Here is a 17746-nt window from a genome sequence, read left to right on the forward strand (position 1 = left end):
TTACTTTAGTGTAGTAAGGCATTTTGACTCAACTGCAGTCATGACGATACAAAATTCTTATGGCAACTTTTTAAAAGGATTAAACACCAGCTAACAGAGAGGTCTTGGAATACAAGTGTGCACAGGGAAGTGTGGTCGAGTGAGGGGGTTTTCAGTGGCTTCTCCCTGGGCTGGCTTCTTGGCCATGTGTTATTGACCTCCTTGTGTTGTGATCTGTGTGCTCCTGGGGAGGTGAGAGGAAGGGGAGAAGGGGTGGCGGGTCATGGTGCGTCTTTGATGTACTGCAAAGATGGAGCATGCAGCTTCCTCCCCCACCTTGCCAGCCTGAAAGCAAGGTACTGGGTCAAGTTTCTCAGCCTTTTTGCCGTCTTCCCCGTGACGGCACAGCTGTATCAGTATGTTTAATGAAACAATTCTCCTCTTAGTCATGTCTTCCAAAGAGTCATTTGAAAAGTGGAAATTTGTAATACTATAAAATACCACTGCTGTTTGCAGCTGTGAGCTATAGTAGATCAAGCTATCAGTTTTCTACTGCAAGTCTTCAGTCCTGCTGCCAACAACCACCTTATATATGGCTATAAATCTTCGAGGAGTGTAATAAAGGTGAACTGCATTTCACTGTAATGGGGTATGTCTTACATGAAGACAGAGAGCATTAGGAATTCCGTGTGTAATAGCCAGTGCTTCCCTATATTCATGTCAAAACAGAGGATGTAGTATTGTGGGCTCCAGAAGTCATTCAGACGTATTGCGGATTTCTATCCCTAAGTACTCGGATTTTATTATAGCAGTGCTGCCCTAGTTCAGGAGTTTGTGGTATTTGTTTTATAAACCTTATTCTGAGGTGCTCACAGCTCTTCTGTTCTGCACATCAGAAGTCATTCTGGAGAAGGAAGTTCCCTTAACTCAGTTGATACTGCTTTATTTATTTCTTTTCCTTTTTTAACATTAGAAATACTTCAGCCAAAATGTAAGTCTGACTTTGAAAATTCTACCTCTTTTCGAAGTACTGGAATCATAGCAATTTTATGAGGCATTCAGAGACTCAAAATGCAAATAGGTACCTAATGAGATTCACAAAAGAACGTATTTCCTATTGAAGTCAATTAGAAATGTAACTTGGTTGTTTCTGTAGCTTTAGGAACTTAAATACCTTTTAAAAAATGGCTCTAATTCATTTGGGCACTTTTGAAAATTTTACCCTAAAGCTTGATTTTTTTCATGTGAAAGTCAATTTCTGGTATTGAACTGGATAGATAAATGCATCAGTGTTATGTCATGGATTGTATTTCAGAACTGTTCAGCTGTTTCTGAATTTGAATGATTTAAAACTAAACATAGTTAAAATACTACCGATGTGCATGATCTTTGTATCTCTTATTTATGTCTCTCTTTAATTTATGAATTAAACATGGAGCTGTCACTATTTGTGAGCCTTTACAATAATACAATAATATTTATTGTTTTGTAAAGTTGTGAAAATGTTTAATGAAAGTACTCACTGGCTTTGATGTTCATGGTTGGACAACAGCATACCATACAGCATTAAATCCCGATCCACCATTCCTGCATTCCAGCTATTGTCATTTTACACTGTCTTTTGGTCAGATTAAGTGCTGCGGTAGCGAGTACAATTCCTGTGTAGAACTGCAGGTTGTTATTCTTGGGCAAAATTTGGCATTTTGCCTAGCTGTGTCTCACCTACCACTCAGCCTGTGGGGCACAAAGAGGCTGACTGGGGAGAAGAGCAGAGGAAGTGTAGAAAGGAGAAGAGAAGCAGCTTGATGAGTCTTCAGCATGCTTTTTGTTGCTGCTCATCAGCTTGCTCTTACGAAGAGACATTACGTATTAAGAATTTGCTCCTGTCACCTAGCTTTTTAACTCAAAAGGTATTCTGTGTGTGCACATACGTGTGAATACACAACTTGTCCTAGTGCTCACAGAGGTAAAAACATAGAAAGCTTGATACTTTGGTGATGGTAATTTTTTTCTTAGAATTGCACAACCTTTTTATAATTTGTGTTTAAATCAGTGTAATGATTCCAAGATCTATCCGATATGACACTAGTGCATACAAAAATAAGCCATATACAAAATTATGTCCATAACCACAAAGACATGGCCTCTTTGCTGACCCACATTCTGCAGTTCCTTTCCCCTAGAAACAAGAGGCTAATGCTGTCCCACTCTCTCCTTGAAGAAGAAGTTAGGATTCTTGCTTGACCTGCTTTCCACCTTTTCTATATCTAGGTGAATGCAAGGAAAGGAGAATAAAGGCAGAATGATGTCAGGATTGAAATTCAGGGCATGGCTCTGAGTGGTAACCCCACAGCTAGCTTAACTTCAGCAGCGGCTGCTGCCTGGGTGGAGGGTTTCAGGTTCCGTCAGTCAGGTGTCCTATACGACACACACGTGTGCTTCAAGCTGTAATGCAGGTGGTGGTGGGAAAGGCTGTACAGCTCACTGCAGGGGAAGGGGGAGTGGATGCGATTCAGTGACCAGAGAGAAGGTCACAGTGATGAATGAGGCAGGCTGTCAGTTCAATACCCAATACAGAAACTTCTGTGGTTGTCCCTGTCTTCATCCCTAACATGGTTTCTAAAGTAAAACGGAGGAGTTCGGTTTCTCTGAACACAGTCTTTAAAAATTATGTCTGGAGCTGTGAATGCTTGCAGCAACTATCCCCTGGCAGATCTATTTCAGAAAGATCCTTATGAATTCTTTCCAGCGGTTTCTCAGAACATTTAAAGCTTAAATCTATGAGCTGCTGATGTCCTTCATAAAAGCTGAAATTCTTTCTTCATTTCCAGAAGACATAAAATACCTACCAATTGTATCAGATTTCAAAAATTTAAGTTCTGAAGAAACTCAAGTCTCATTTGGGCATATGAATCCTTTTGTTGCATCCTGTACTTCCCAGTGCAATAAGACTTTCCTTCAACCGAGAAAAGTATTAATAGTATCATTTCAGTGGGTCTTTGCAGGATGTTTTTTAGTCTTAATCATCAAAGTCATCGCAATCGTTTGTTTTCAAGTGTTTAACCTTTGATTGCTGCCTCCCCCCACTGCCAGCTCTACCACCCTTTGCCTGTAGCATTTGTGTTTCAGACTGGACACATAAAACTTTAAGGCATTTCTCTCTGCTGTCCTATGGTTCAGGAAATTTTAGCTTGAATTTGTCGCATAACCTTTTGTACAACTTACATTTAAATGCAACTGTGTCTTCAGTTTCTGCCTGTTCTAGTAAGGGAATCTCCTGTTATATAAAACATGCAAACTTTTAATGATACATATTGGGAACCAGAGTTCATAGACTCTCCAAATGCTGGTCTGTCTGTACCTTGGAATTACACAGATCAGAGTGCCAGCTGCTTGGAGAGTACTGATCTGTTATGTTGCTCACAGAAACGCTCTGCAGCAGGAGAGATGCACTGAGAAACCCTGTTACATCTTACTTTCCTTGAAAACCAGACAGCATTGCTGAGCAGCAACATTTATGCTCTGGTTCAATTTTGTTTGCTCAGCTCCATGCACTGTGTCTCTTAGGTGGTTGTTACATTTCCTGTTAATATTAGTAGGAGTTTTATAAAAGTTAATTCAGAGAAAGTTCATCAGGTGAAAAAGGTAAGAAAGGTGACTGAATTGAAGCTGTTCCTCAGCCTCTGAAAAGACCCATATTGCACACTGCAAAACTGTAATGGATGCACAAGCTACCATGCATACTAAAAGGTGCATTAGATGGTGTTCACAGAAGGTATTTTAGAGCCAATGAGGTGCTGTCCAGGCATCAACAAGTGTGTAGTGTAGACGTGTCTCAAGAGTCCGGCTTGCTTAAGTTTTCATAGTTTGGCTTACTGGAAGACATTAGGTTGCTTCTGGTTTAGGCTATCTTTGCGGACTACAGAGATTAGAGCCTTATGTGCATGAGGCACGTAGGAAGCATATGTTGCTTCTTGCTGTCTTCTGTTTCTGTTGTTAATAATATAAGGAAGGAGCAAAGCTGTATGCTAAGGTTTCCCTGTTGAATCCTGTGACTGAATTGGGATGCCCAGTATTTAAGTAGATTGTTTTTTTTTAACTGAATGATATTCTGTCTGCTCCAAATGCTTTGTAAACTAAAAATCCTAATAGTTTGCAAATAAAACTGGGCTCTCTCAAAGACTGTAATTTTAATCGTATGTAGGCTTGATTCTGACCCCACTGAGGGACCAGACTGGCCACTCTATATCAGAGCAAGGCAGAATTGGCTTCTGTCCTTAAAAACACAGTCACGTTCACTGCAGCATTAGAAGGAGTCTCTTGTGGGCAAAATGATTCAGGTTACACTTGTTGAAGTTTATTGTGCTATTTGGCAAAACCTGTCTACTTCTGTTCATATCAGGTGTCAGAGTAGAAGACTTTATGGTGAGGAAAACCAAAATATGTCACACAGCAATAAAATAGAAAAATCAGAAAATAATGGGATCTTTTTTGTTTCCATTTTTCAGAATATTGCAATACTTTCACACTACTGCTGAAGATTACACCATCATTTTCACATCTGGATGCACAGCTGCACTTAAACTGGTAGCAGAAGCATTCCCGTGGATACCTGAAGGCACAAAGCAACCCAGCAGTCGATTTTGTTACCTAACTGACAGCCACACATCTGTGGTGGGTATGAGGGGGATAACTGCCTCAATGAATGTCTTGTCTGTTCCGATAAAGCCAAAGGAAATCTTGTTATCAGAAAAAAACAGGTTACCAGCTGAAGAACAAAACTGCATGACACCTCATCTTTTCTCTTATCCAGCTCAGAGCAATTTTTCTGGTATCAAATATCCCCTTTCATGGATACAGGACATAAAATCTGGAAAACTCCGCCCCATCAAAATACCAGGGAAGTGGTTTGTTCTACTAGATGCAGCTTCGTATGTGAGCAGTTCTCCATTAGACTTGGGAGTTCACCAGGCTGATTTTATCCCCATCTCATTCTATAAAATCTTTGGATTTCCGACTGGTTTAGGAGCATTATTGGTAACCAACCGGATTGCCCCCCTCTTGAGAAAAACCTATTTCGGAGGTGGAACTGCAGCTGCCTACCTCGCAGGAGAGGATTTTTATTTCCCAAGGAAATCTATAGCAGAAAGGTAAGGCTTTGTTTAATAAAACAGGGTTTTTTGCTGATACTGTTTGCATCAGACAAATGTCTTAGGGTTGGTGCATGCACTGGGCTGTGACACCTGTGCTTCTTTATGCATTTTGATAGGTATGTCACATTTAATTCTGTTTTCTTCTTAGCATTCTTTTTTCCTATCTGAAATATCTACCTTCCCTCCCTGATCTAGTTTGTCCCAACTGGTAAAAATATAAGGCTTCATTCAGTGACATAAAGGTCAGTCCATGCATTTTTTAATTTATATTTAAGGTACTTCAGTGGAACCCTGATTTGTTTTTGAAGCTCTGCACCTGGAGCAGCCAGGCCAAGGTTGATCACACAGTATAATGACCCTCAGTGAAACTGGAAAGTAAGGTCCAGGTATTTCACTGGAAAGGTGGCATGCTTTACTCTCAAGAGAAGCTTTATCAGAATAACACATGCAGTAAGATAAATTACCTAGGACAAATATTTGTAGCGCTCTTATTCCCTGACTGAGGTTCCGGAGAAGCTGTGAAGCTCTCCTACAGAAAACAGAGGACACCTGTAGGAGGTCAAACATACACACATAAGGAAATGCAGGGCAGTGGATAAGCTTCCCCAGTCCCTTAACACATTGAAACACCACTTAGCAATGCTTGGTCTCTCTGGCCCTCTCCCTCATGCCAGCAACAGCTTACATAAATGCAGTAGAGTCTTCCATCCTGTCTCACATCCAATACATCTGCACAAAGGAAATGTTTGAGATGAGCATTTGATATTAAATTATCATCCTTGGGAGAGGGTAGAGGTGAAAAGGGGAAGTGATAAAAGAAGCCATTCATGCCTTGCATTTGTTTATGGACGTGTATTCAGCAGCACAATGTCCTGCACCTCCCAAGATGTAAATGCCTGACCTTTCACCGTACATGTAGTAATGCATAATGATGCTTCATGTGTGTGCACCTCTTCTAGGTGTGTGCTTTGAGTGCTGCTGTGGGGTTTTGGTTCTGGGCTGGTAAATGCAGAGGCTGGCCGCATTACCCTGGCTCTCTTGCCGTATGAGGCTGTGCATTATTTCCGAAATGGAAATTGGTACGGTGAACCTCCAGTTAGTTTTTTAATTTAGAAATAAAAACAACATTGGCGTTCTGACCTCTGCTTCTGTTTTTTCAAACCAAAAAGGCTTTAAAGTGCAGCACTTACTGAAAGTCAGGATGAAAGGGCGTAAAAATCATGGGATCCTAGGGTGCTCCTGTGTCACCTCAAGCCAAGGAGAAAACCTGCTTTAATTTAACCTGGGCAGGCTCTAATTTCTGAGTGGCTTTTGTAGAGGTAATTGACACACGACTCCTGAGATTGCATAGCAGATAAAAATATCTGAAATGCGTTTTAGATCTCAATTCTGCTTTTATACTTTTTTTAATTAAGAGGGGAAAGATGTGTGGGAACCTTGAGGGGAGGTCTATCTCTGGTATCTTTTTCAGGAGTTTTCAGAGGTTGACTATAAGCCTTTCAGGTATTTGAGGCTCTCACTGCTTTCAAGGGCTTTTTTTACTGGATCAGAAGAAGGGCCTGCTTTAACCTTTTTCTACTACAGAGTTATAAACAAAGGAATTTGTCCAATTTGATTTCTCAGTCAGGCTGGGTACAGAGTGTCTAATCTTGGTGTGAGGGAACCTAACTCAAATAATCAAATCTGACAGCTGGATACCCAGGCATGTGATACTATTTCCTGTTACACACCAAAGTGTCACGCAGACAGTCTGAGTCATTGTACATAGGTAAATATTTACATTTGTCCTCATCTAATCCTTTCATTATTATTTGAAAACCTAATATTTAAAAGTTCATGTTTAGAGCATTATTGATGCTGTCCGTAATCCCTAGTGAACTGTGGAGACTTAAAGTCCTACCTGGAGAGGCTTGAAGTTTTCAAAGATAGGTCAGGAATAAGGATAACCACTTTCTTGAAAAAATAAAAACAGCAGCATTGAAATTCTCAGTCAATGTCCTCCAAGCTATTTCATCCAAATTATTTTTTTTTCCTTTCAGATGTTATGGGTTTTTGCTTTGTTATGTTTTTAAAGCGTTTTCCTGACAATAAAATACAGAGAGCAGTTAGGAACAGAACTACTGCAATTCAAATGAAATGTCAGGCTGCCGTGGCCAAAGCTGATATGATTACCTGATCTGTGGTCCATGTTTCCATTTCTTTGCTGGTGACTGAAACACCTGGGTGATTATTTCTCATATGAACAGCAACTATAGCCAGGTTTTATCCCTGCCAAATTGCAGTAAGGAGCCTCCATCCTTGGAGGTATCCAGACCCAACTGGAGAAGGCCCTGAGCAACCTGCTCCAGCTGGAGATGCTTTGGGCAGGAGGTTGGACTGGAGATCCCCAGGGGTCCTTTCCAGCCTCTGTGCTTCTGTGACTGCTTCTGCGCACCTCTACCGAGCTCCATCTGCATTCTTTCTTTAGGCATGTCTTTGTGATTTAAAAAGGTTGATTTCTTAAAATTGTTTTTTTAAAAAAAGCTTGTTTACAGTGCTGGATTAACATGGGGATTGAATACACTGAAACATGTCATTTCATGTGGTAATTCATAAGGAAAATTGAACTCTAACAAATGCCATTGGAAAAGTGGATTAGAATATGTGTATCTGAATACCGTTAGCAGAAGGTATTCCCTGTCCACGCATAATCAAAGTGCAGTGTACGAAGGAAATGTCTTTTTCTGTCAAGGTGAAACTTGAGTGGAGATGTGTAATGAGAGGATGTTTATTCATCTTTCCTTCCCAGGACTGTCAAAATGGCTACCTTTTGTCTTAATGGATACAGCTTTTGCTAGTGTTTCTTGTACTTTATTTTGTTGTTCTTGCTATATAAATTATTCTATCACAGACTCTTTTACGTTCCTTTAATACCCTTAAATCACTTCCACATTTTCCCATTTCATGGCGGTAGCCAGTCTTCCTATCTCAACTTTTAAAATCATGTTTATTGTATTTTCATCCTTGTATCAAACAGCTTGACAAATTATTATTATCATTCACAAATCTAGCCTCATTTCCCATTTTTTTTCTGCACAGCATGAGATAATAAAATAATATGATTATGTATAGCAAGAATTCAGCGATAAAATATTCATCTGCCCTATTTTTCTTTTGTATCTGGGAGTGCTCTTCAGAATCTGATCATCCTGGAATTTATGACTAAGGGAAAAGAAGCTGTTGTGTTATCTGTAAATTGGATATCTGCATCTTAGTCTACCGGTGTGAAATATCTAGTGCATTAGCTGTTGTGTGTTTTTCATTTCCAAATGCATTTTCAAAAGCTTTGGAAATCCAGATGGCATGACTTTGTCCCTGACGAGTTTTAGTGGCTCTTGCCTCTGCTGCTTGAATGATTTGACAGCCCCAAAGCAGCACCCACACTTTTGTAGTCTATGATGCATTGTACTTAACCAAAGCAGGTTTCTTTATTCTTGATGCTGTAGCTTTTTTTTTTTTTTTTTTTGAGGTGATTCGGTGGCTGATATATATGACCTGCAGATAAAAGGTTAGATCCCTTAAGTTCTGCAGGAAATGTCTTTAATTAGGGCCCATCCAAGTACTACTGTGGAGAACTATGCTAAAGATCACTGGGATAACTCTGCGCATGCCTATGCATGTATGTGTATAGACATGGTTTGAATCCTCAATTGCATGCTGAGTTTGTGCAGGTGGAGGGAAAGGGAAGGAAGGAGAGGAAAATGGCGGCAGAAAGGTAGGGATGAGCGCTATCGCTAGGATCCCAAGAGCTGGAGCTGGAGACAAAATCCTGAGGCTGGGTGGTGGATATGGAGCAGCTTGAGAATCCCTTGGCAAAAAGCTGATCTTCTGCTTGAAGTTGTCTCTGTAGCATTATTGCATGTTTCTGTCAGTATAGAAAGAAAGAATATAGTGACAGGTGCTGGTTTATTCCATAGAAACTCTTCATAGTGCTGAGAAATCACCTAAGGACTGGACCGTGTGTAGAGGAGCACCATACTGGCATATGCTAGACTACCAGGTTAGTAGGTATACCTGGTAGGCTAGCATATGCCAGTTGACTCCATGCTCAAGGGCTCTGTCCGTCTGCCCATGATTATTTTAATGTGATAAGCGGGCTTACATATCACCCTGTTGACTAGTAGTTTTTGTTCAAAGCATTTTGTTACACTCCTTCCACGTTTTTGTGATGTTTAGAGATCTCCAAACAGGACCACTTAAGGGTGAATTTCCAAATCCAACAAACATCCTTTCAAACAGCAGTGATGACTTTCAGATGAGATACTTGGGAAGTGACAGGGGTCTTAATCTAATTTCCAATGGGCATTTACACCATAAGGCTGCCTTCTGCACCTGACAGACCTATTGCAGCCACTGACAGGGACTCATAAGCCTGAACAGGCAACAAGAGGGTGAGCAAGTCTCTTCCTTCATCTCACCCCCCAGTGCCACCCCGTCCTGCAGAGATGAAAAGCTGGAGGCCATCAAGCAGAACTGTGTAGGACTCTGTTGTGGTTTAACCCCAGCCAGCAACTAAGCCCCACATAGCTGCTTGTTCACAGGGATGGGGGAGAGAATCGGAAGGGTAGAAGTGAGAAAACTCATGGGTTGAGATAAAGACAGTTTAATAGGTAAAGCAAAAGCCGTGCACACAAGCAAAGCAAAGCAAGGAATTCATTCACTCCTTCCCATGGGCAGGCAGGTGTTCAGCCATCTCCAGGAAAGCAGGGCTCCATCACACGTAACGGTTACGTGGGAAGACAAAACACCATCATTCCAAACGTCCCCCCCTTCCTTCTTCTTCCCCCAGCTTTATATGCTGAGCATGACGTCACATGGCATGGAATATCCCTTTGGCCAGTTTGGGTCAGCTGTCCCGGCTGTGTCCCCTCCCAACTGCTTGTGCCCCCCCAGCCTACTCGCTGGTGGGGTGGTGTGAGAACCAACACTGTTTTCAGCACAAATCCAAAACACAGCCCCATACTGGCTACTATGAATAAAATTAACTCTACCCCAGCCAAAACCAGCACAGACTCTCACACAGCTGCTCTCCCTGTCTGAAAGGCAGACAAAGTCCTTTCATTTAGCTGATAGAACTTAATTCTGACAACTTTTACAACTGTTTTTCAAAACAAGAGCTGTGGAAAAATAAAGGAAAAGGGGATTTTTTGCTTTCTGAGTATAAGAAGGTTAAGTAACCTGTTATTCTTTCCCTTCTCTGCTGAAGTGTAAGTATCTGCTGGAAAGCTTCACGCAGTCTGTCTTGTTACCCTTCAGGACATCCAAGTGGCAGTTGACGTTTTCTGTGTTTTTCTGCCAGCCATCACTGCAGCCAGCCAACTTCTTCAGTATTTGATGCAAAGAAAAGTTTTGCTTAATTTTTTTTTCTAACTGCCACCCTTAAGGAGGCATTCATATGTCATTGTGCACTCTAATCCTCCAGGTAATTATTTTTTTCAATAGTGAAGTTGCTTCATTGCCTGAAAACTCAGCATAGAATAAACTGAGAATTGTAAACCAGTGAGCCAGGTGAAATCCTGTGGGGATCACTTTTGCTCTTGATTCACCACAGGATTCACCTTAAATTACTGAATCTGGGATAAACTGAAAGCAGTGCCTCTGATAAATGCCTGTAGAGTGCAACCAAACAGTTGAAAGCATATTTGTGAACTTGGATTAGTGGGCAGTCACCCAAAGAGAAGCAACAATGTAGGTAAAACTTTGGAGAGGCAATAGAGTTGGCAGTGATGGCTTTCTTTAGTCAGTCAGTCCCACCTCTATTCATTTGTACAACTCTTGGATATCCTTATTTATATTCTCAACCTCTTGCCTTGAAAACCCCTATCAGTTTTGAAGACAGCCTTTATTCTTGAACTTTTGTTTGAGCAGCTGGTGTTGCATTTCTTTTTAGCTACACAGCTGGAGAAGATTGGTGGTTAGGGTCTTCCAGGCTATGCAAAACCATAGTTCAGTGCTTCCCGCAGAGGTTCAGACAGACACCTCCCGGAGCAGAAAGTAAGCTGTAACTACCAGGCTCTTCGAGCAGAGATTTTGGAAAAAAAAAAAAGGAATCATCTTCCGCGCTACTCCTGAAGTGCCTGTTGCCATGTTTTACAGTCCGGAGCCACAGAAGGTGGTGATCTCCTGAGTAAGCTCTTTACTGTGTCCCAGGGAGCAATAAGATTTGAGTTGTGTTTTCATCCTCAGTGTTTCCTATTGCACAGTTGGGAAATCCCAATCTGAAGTGGGTCACATATAGGACTTAGGGCTGTAAATGCTAGGAATGAGCCAAAAAGATAGGCATCATACTGGTTAATGTCTAAATGTTTGCATCTCTTGCAGCATGCAGTTACAGTGTACAGATTCCAAACTACTTTTAATCAAACCGGTTCAGGTCCTCAATGCAGTGTAGCCACAGTGCCACAGACATCCATGCCAGGCAATTTACATTGCCTCTGAGGAAGATAGTACGTTTAGGCACAGTGGCGTGTCATTGTACTAGGCTGCAATCTACAGTATAGAAATAAATACAGGGGGAGGTGTTTTTTTCAGGCATGGGAGGTAGTGGATCTTGCACGCTTTTTAGCAATGTTCAGCAAAACGAAATTAATAAAAAACATAAATGCAAAGAATTTTAAACTGTACTGTGGATTCTCTTACTTGGAAGTAGGCTGGACTAACCTAAGCATGTTTCTTCTTTCATTGTCAAAGTCTCATTGAAAGCCAGTAGCCTAATGTAGTCACATGCCTAGCGCACAGAGGCTCATGTAAATCACATCAAGCATCAATCTGTATTGTTAAGCACCTCCATCCCAGTATATGACTGGCACCAAATTATTGACTTCTGAAATAAACCTTATAAATTGCTAGGGAGCTACAATGCATACATCTTTAAATAAAACAAAGAAATTTAGAGCTTATTATACAATGCATTTTTCTTAAAATATAAAGTGTTTTGAGATGATAGCAAGAAAGAAAGGAATTCTGTTATATACCAGGATTTGATTTTGCCTTTGATCAAATATAGTAAAAATTCTGCCTGAACCAGGATGTATCTTTGCAGTCATTGTGGCTAGCAAGTTGTCATGACATAGTTTTACCCTAGGGAGTTCTTATACTCAAATTTAGAATCAAACCTTTTCCCTAAGTCTTCTTCAAGAGGCTTTGTGAATTTCTAGCACCAGCTTTTGGGATTTTACAGCATTTGTTTTCTGTTGATAAATTTATTGTATGCTTTTTACTGTGCTTTGTAGATTTTGCATTTGTGATTGATTAACCTGTTTGATATATGAGGAAAAACAATGGTAACTTGCTTGGCATAAAAATCACATTTTTTTCTTCACCATTTGTACTGTGTACTTAGAATATCTTGATATTAGCATGTAAAAGGGTGACTGACTTTTTGACTCAGACGATATTTACAATGTACAAGTCCTGTTCAGATAATGTTAAGGGATTGATTTACTTCAAAGTGCAGGAATTACAGCTTTTGCTCTCTCTTTTTACCTCAGGCAGTTCTTAGGAACAGGAATTGCTGTAAATACTCCATAGTATAGTATATAATTAGTATAATGCTCTTTGTTTGACTCCTCAAGTCTTAGAGACAAATGCATGAGCTAAGGCAGAGCTGTAATTAGTATCAGGGGGTCAATTTAGATATTTAACATTATTTTAACCTAGTTTTTATGTGCTCCGAATCCTCCAGCATATGTGTGTGTGTTTTAAAAACTTCCACAGCGATGCTGAAATTGTTCCGAGTTGGCTACTGAAACTTTACTGTCTCCTTTGGAGTGAGTTTAATCTTGGTTTATAGAGTGCAGCCTGAGATGCGCGGAAAGCACCGAGCCTGGGCAGGATGCCCTGCCCGGGGCACGTCCCTACGCTTCTCCAGAACGACCCAAGAAAGGATGAATCCTTCTCACATCTTCCCTCCTTCCTCAGGAAAGCAATTACTGCTTTTTCTAACCTTTGTTGGGGGGCTTTCCTGCTCCTTCCTTGTGCCATAGTAGCTCTGCTGCCCAAGCAGGGGAAGAGTGGTAAGGTCATCAGGGCAGGGAATGACCATGACAAGGGGTTTATTTTTTCCATTTTGGGATTTTTTTAAAGCATGAGATGATATGAGCCAGGAGAAAGACATGAGCTAATAGAAATGAGAAAAAGCGGAATGGAGATGACAAAAACAGAGGAAAAGTTGAAACATGTCTGTAAGGGTGGCATCCCCAAGCCCCACCTGTGGTGTTGCGAGGTTGCTGCTGTGAGGGTGGCAGCTCTGCATGGGGAGAGGTGGGTCTGTTCCTGGAGCTGACCTACCCACAAGAGGGGGCTCCTTCAGGCAGGACGGGGGGGGGGCTGCCTTGGGAAGGGGTTTTCTTCATGAACCGTTAGCAGTGGGCAGGAAAATTCCAGAAATACGGCTCAATGTCTCGATCTCTTCACATGTCTCTGATCTGCAAATGGGTAGTGACGGCTCATCAGAAGCTGTCACGAGTTTTAGGTCAGGGCCATTCCCATTGGCAGGTAACAAAGCTTCTGGCATGTCTTCTGTATGGATGCTGCCGCAGTGGGCTCCAAAGCAGACGTTGCAATCTGTGGTTTCCACAGGTCTTTCTGTTTTGGGGAGTAAAGGAGTCCGAACTGCAGGATACTACTGTGCACAGCTGCCGTACCGCCCAGGCTCTCTGCCAGCTGGGTGGACTTCGCACTGCGCACCGAGGCACTCAGCTCCCCGCGTGGAGTCGGGGCTCAGAGGCTTGCCTGCTCACAGCTGTGAAGACGAAGTTTAATTTCGCATGTCCGGATGAGAGCTGAATCCCTTATGGCGCTCTCTGTTGCCAGGTAGAGTAAAGCAACCGGGGCCGTAAACCCCACGCCAGTCTTATTTGCTAGGGCTGATGCTGAGCTGGTGCCTTTGCAAGCGCAGCTCCGTGACAGGCCGTGGGCACTTCTCCAGAGACGCACACCCTGGGAGCAAGGTTGTCTGGCTGCAGAATCCCTGCATTTTTAACCATCTCGTTTTCAACAGTTTTCTCATTTTCCCGTTGAAACCTGTTGCATTGTAAAATCCCATCCAGCTATGCTGCATGGCTCCCTGCCCAGGGCTGAGTTTCACACAGAACCGAGGTATTGGTGCCAGGTAAATCAAGGACCATTTTGGATGCATGGAGGAGAAGGTGTGAGGGGAGGAGAGCAGGCATCACCCATCCAAGCCTCTCTGCGGGAACAGTGACGGGGAACAACTTTTAGACTTAGGAAAGAGTATCAAGTTGGGTTTTAAAACAGAGTAATGCAGAGCAATGAAGGCGGTGGGGGGGGGAATGTTGGCGTCTATTCTCCAATTCAGAAAAGGACTGAAGCATATGTATTTAAGTCAATCTCTAGTTCAGAAACTTCTCTGAGCATTAACAGGGACTTCAGCTTATACTTTAAGTAGAATAGGTTTATGCTAATTGCAGTGCTGTATCTCTGTGTGGATCCTTTTGGAAGCAAAACTCTTAGGAAATACTAATTTTCTCCCATATAGCAGATCCTGTCCCCCTACTACTTGTGTGGGTTTGGGTTGTTCTCTTCAGTGGGCAGGGGCAGAGGGAGGCATGGTGGAGTGCCTGACAATTAAAATTACTGGCTGAATGCAATCCAAATTTAGTTCTTCCAAAATGGGATGGGGCAAAGTCGTTTCCTTTAACATTTTGTCCTTAATGCAAATAATAATTATACAAGGAAAAGTACGCTCCTGTAATAGAAACTGATACTAAGGTTATGTCAGGAAATGCCTGACCACAAACGATGAAGCATCTCCTCTACTATAAAATACTAATGCACTGTAGTGTCATGAGTTGATGTTAACCATTCTGGCTTACTTTTATGTGCCCTTTTCAGGAAGAAGGTGCTAAAAATCAGTGGTTTTCAGCCTGTTGTGCATGGATCCCTCAAGATCCATGAAATCGCCATAGAGGTTCCACAAAAAGAGACCGAGACACCTTCATATATTATGTGGCAACCATATATGTGATGTTTCGAAAGAGATCTTCACCTTCACTGGATTTTTTTCTAGTCCAGTGACTTCCACTCAGAATCATGCTTCTAAAATCTTTTTTGAAAGGTATTCTTGATCAGACTTACTCTTGTCAGTATCATCAGAGGCAAGTCGTATCATTTAAGAGAAGGATATATTTTTGCAGTCTAAATAAAGTTGGAATACAAGAGAGCAAGCTGAAATGCCCATAAAGATTTGTCTGTTAATAGCAGAAGACTTACAAAACCATCTCACATTTAATGACTCAGATTATGTGACTTCTTATGTGGTACCCATATTATTTTATATTTTATTTATAGCTAAGTTACAGAGAGCTACTTTTTAAAACAGTTTAGTGGTCACTGGCTTCCTAGTGGGGAAAAAGAGATATATAGAAACAGAGTAGTTTAAATGTTTAGATGATACCACCCAGGCTAGTATTTGAAGATTACAAGTACAAGTATGGGTTTTGGGTGGTTTTTTTTTTCATCTTCTTACTAGTCAAATATATGCAAGAGTGCATCTGGCAGTAGTGCTCTTGGGAACCCGTGAAAGAAATATCTGCAGGCTTCTCAAACAGATTTAATTCAGAAGAAAAAGGAAAATATTGATGCTCTTGAGAAAAAAAGGTTTTACAGTCTTTCTTGACTTTCACATATAAGCAATGGTTTCCAAAACAGGAAATACTCAGATTTGATTAAACACTTGGCTGTCACATTTCAGTCTGTTCATGTTCAATTAAAAAATTCAGAGGGATTCTCTAGCATTATTATAATCTACTTTTTCCATATCTAGGCATTTATATTATCAAATAACATCTGCTATGGCTTAATAACTGTGTCAAATGATTCTAATAGCTTTATTTGCGTTGAATTTTTGATAAAAAGTTTTAGAGTTACAGCAGGGAAAGTACTTATGCTGAAAGGATTGTATCACCTATTTCATACTTTATGGCAGACATTTTGCAGTTATGTTTTCAGGTAGTACTCTGAAGTGGCCCTTTTTGTTTGTTTGTTTTGATTGCTGCTGCTACCAACTTGTAAGTTCAGCAATATAGATTGCATGGATTTTCTTTATAAAAACCACTGCTAAATAGTGGTTAGTATGAATCTAACTCTTCTTACCACTCAGTTTGGTCTAAATTAGAGGTGTCTTTGTTGATCTTAAGTTAGCTACACTAATATGTGACCAGTTTAAGTGAGAAAAACGTCACGCTGGTTTTGTCAGTGACAGATTTAGGATGGTCTGTCCTCTTGGGCAAAACAGTAAATTAATGCTAAGTAACAGTAACCCAGTTAACCGTTACTACAAAAGCATTATTTTTTTTTAAGTTTTTCTGCTGTCAGTATACAAATGAAGGCAGCTGCTTTGAAGTCCTCATCAGTATTAAAGAAGGATGTTGTTCATGTCAGATTATGTTTAGGTCTTGTTTGTTGTGTATATACATTTTTCCTGTATTTCATCATGATGGGTTAGTTTAGAAGGACTGTATCAAAACACAGAGCCAGAGTAATTGTTAGCCTTAGATTTTCTGACTTCGTCCTGAGAAAGATAAAAGATAAAGTAAACCTTGCATGAGCTTTTATCAAATTAAACAAAGCATGTGTATGCATATAAGAAATACAGTCCTTCATTGTGGAATACCAATACGTGGACACCAAGTTATCACTAATCATCTTTTACTGATAATAGTTTGTAACATTTTTCTAGTGTCTTCCTGTCTACTCGGTTCTAGTATCGTTCAAATCACATCTCTGTGTGACAGAAATCTTTCAAAATAAGGTTTTACACATCAAATGTTTACACATGAGACTGTTCTTTCTTTTAAAGAAATAGATTTCATGCTGATTTGACTGCCAGCATAATTTAGAAAGCACCAGTAATGCAATGAGACATTAGCATTTTGGGTCCAATGGTCTGAATATTAGAGGTTGGTTTGTGTAAGAAAATAAGGATGCTGTATGTTGTTTTGTTGACTATCATAAACTTAGCTGTGGCTCTGTCTGTCTTTTTTGGATATTGCACATTTGAGTAGGAATCAGTCCCCTCATATTTAGCCATTCACTGTTACAAGAACCACCTTTTAGAAGCACAGGACCAGGCAATTCCACTGTGTCGTAAGTCAAGCAAGCGGGGCAGAAGACCAGCTTGGCTGAACAGGGAACTCCTCATGGAGCTCAAGAGGAAAAAGAAATTGTATGATCTCTGGAAGCGAGGTCAGGCTTCGCAGGAAGAGTACAGAGCTGTCGTTCATATATGCAGGGAGAAGACGCGAAAGGCCAAAGCTCAATTAGAGTTGAAACTGGCCAGTGTTGTTTCAGATAACAAGAAGGGCCTCTAAGTATGTTAGCAGCAAGAGGAGGTCTAAAGAAAACATTGGACCGATACTTGTTGAAGTTGGTCATCTGACTAATAGGGATGAAGAAAAAGCAGAGGCATTCAATGCATTTTTTTCCTCAGTCTTTAATAATACTGATAGACCTTGGGCTGCCCGGTCCCCTGAGTTGGAGGACCACGAGTGTGGGAACAGTGACTTTCCATTTGTGGACACTGAAATTGTAAGGGACCAGCTGTATCAGCTGAA

The 17746-nt window shown here is 41.0% G+C and overlaps 1 protein-coding gene across 1 annotated transcript in view; it reads left to right on the forward strand.

Moving 5' to 3' along the window:
* MOCOS (molybdenum cofactor sulfurase) overlaps window positions 1-17746 on the forward strand; it is a 206858-nt gene that overhangs the window by 57566 nt on the left and 131546 nt on the right. The window contains exon 4 of the mRNA XM_009330479.1: window positions 4488-5129. Coding sequence (XP_009328754.1) covers window positions 4488-5129 — 642 coding nt within the window. The remainder of the gene's footprint in view (window positions 1-4487; window positions 5130-17746) is intronic.

The sequence above is a fragment of the Pygoscelis adeliae genome, unplaced genomic scaffold (assembly GCF_000699105.1).
Source record: "Pygoscelis adeliae isolate BGI_AS28 unplaced genomic scaffold, ASM69910v1 Scaffold78, whole genome shotgun sequence".
Classification (NCBI taxonomy): domain Eukaryota; kingdom Metazoa; phylum Chordata; class Aves; order Sphenisciformes; family Spheniscidae; genus Pygoscelis; species Pygoscelis adeliae.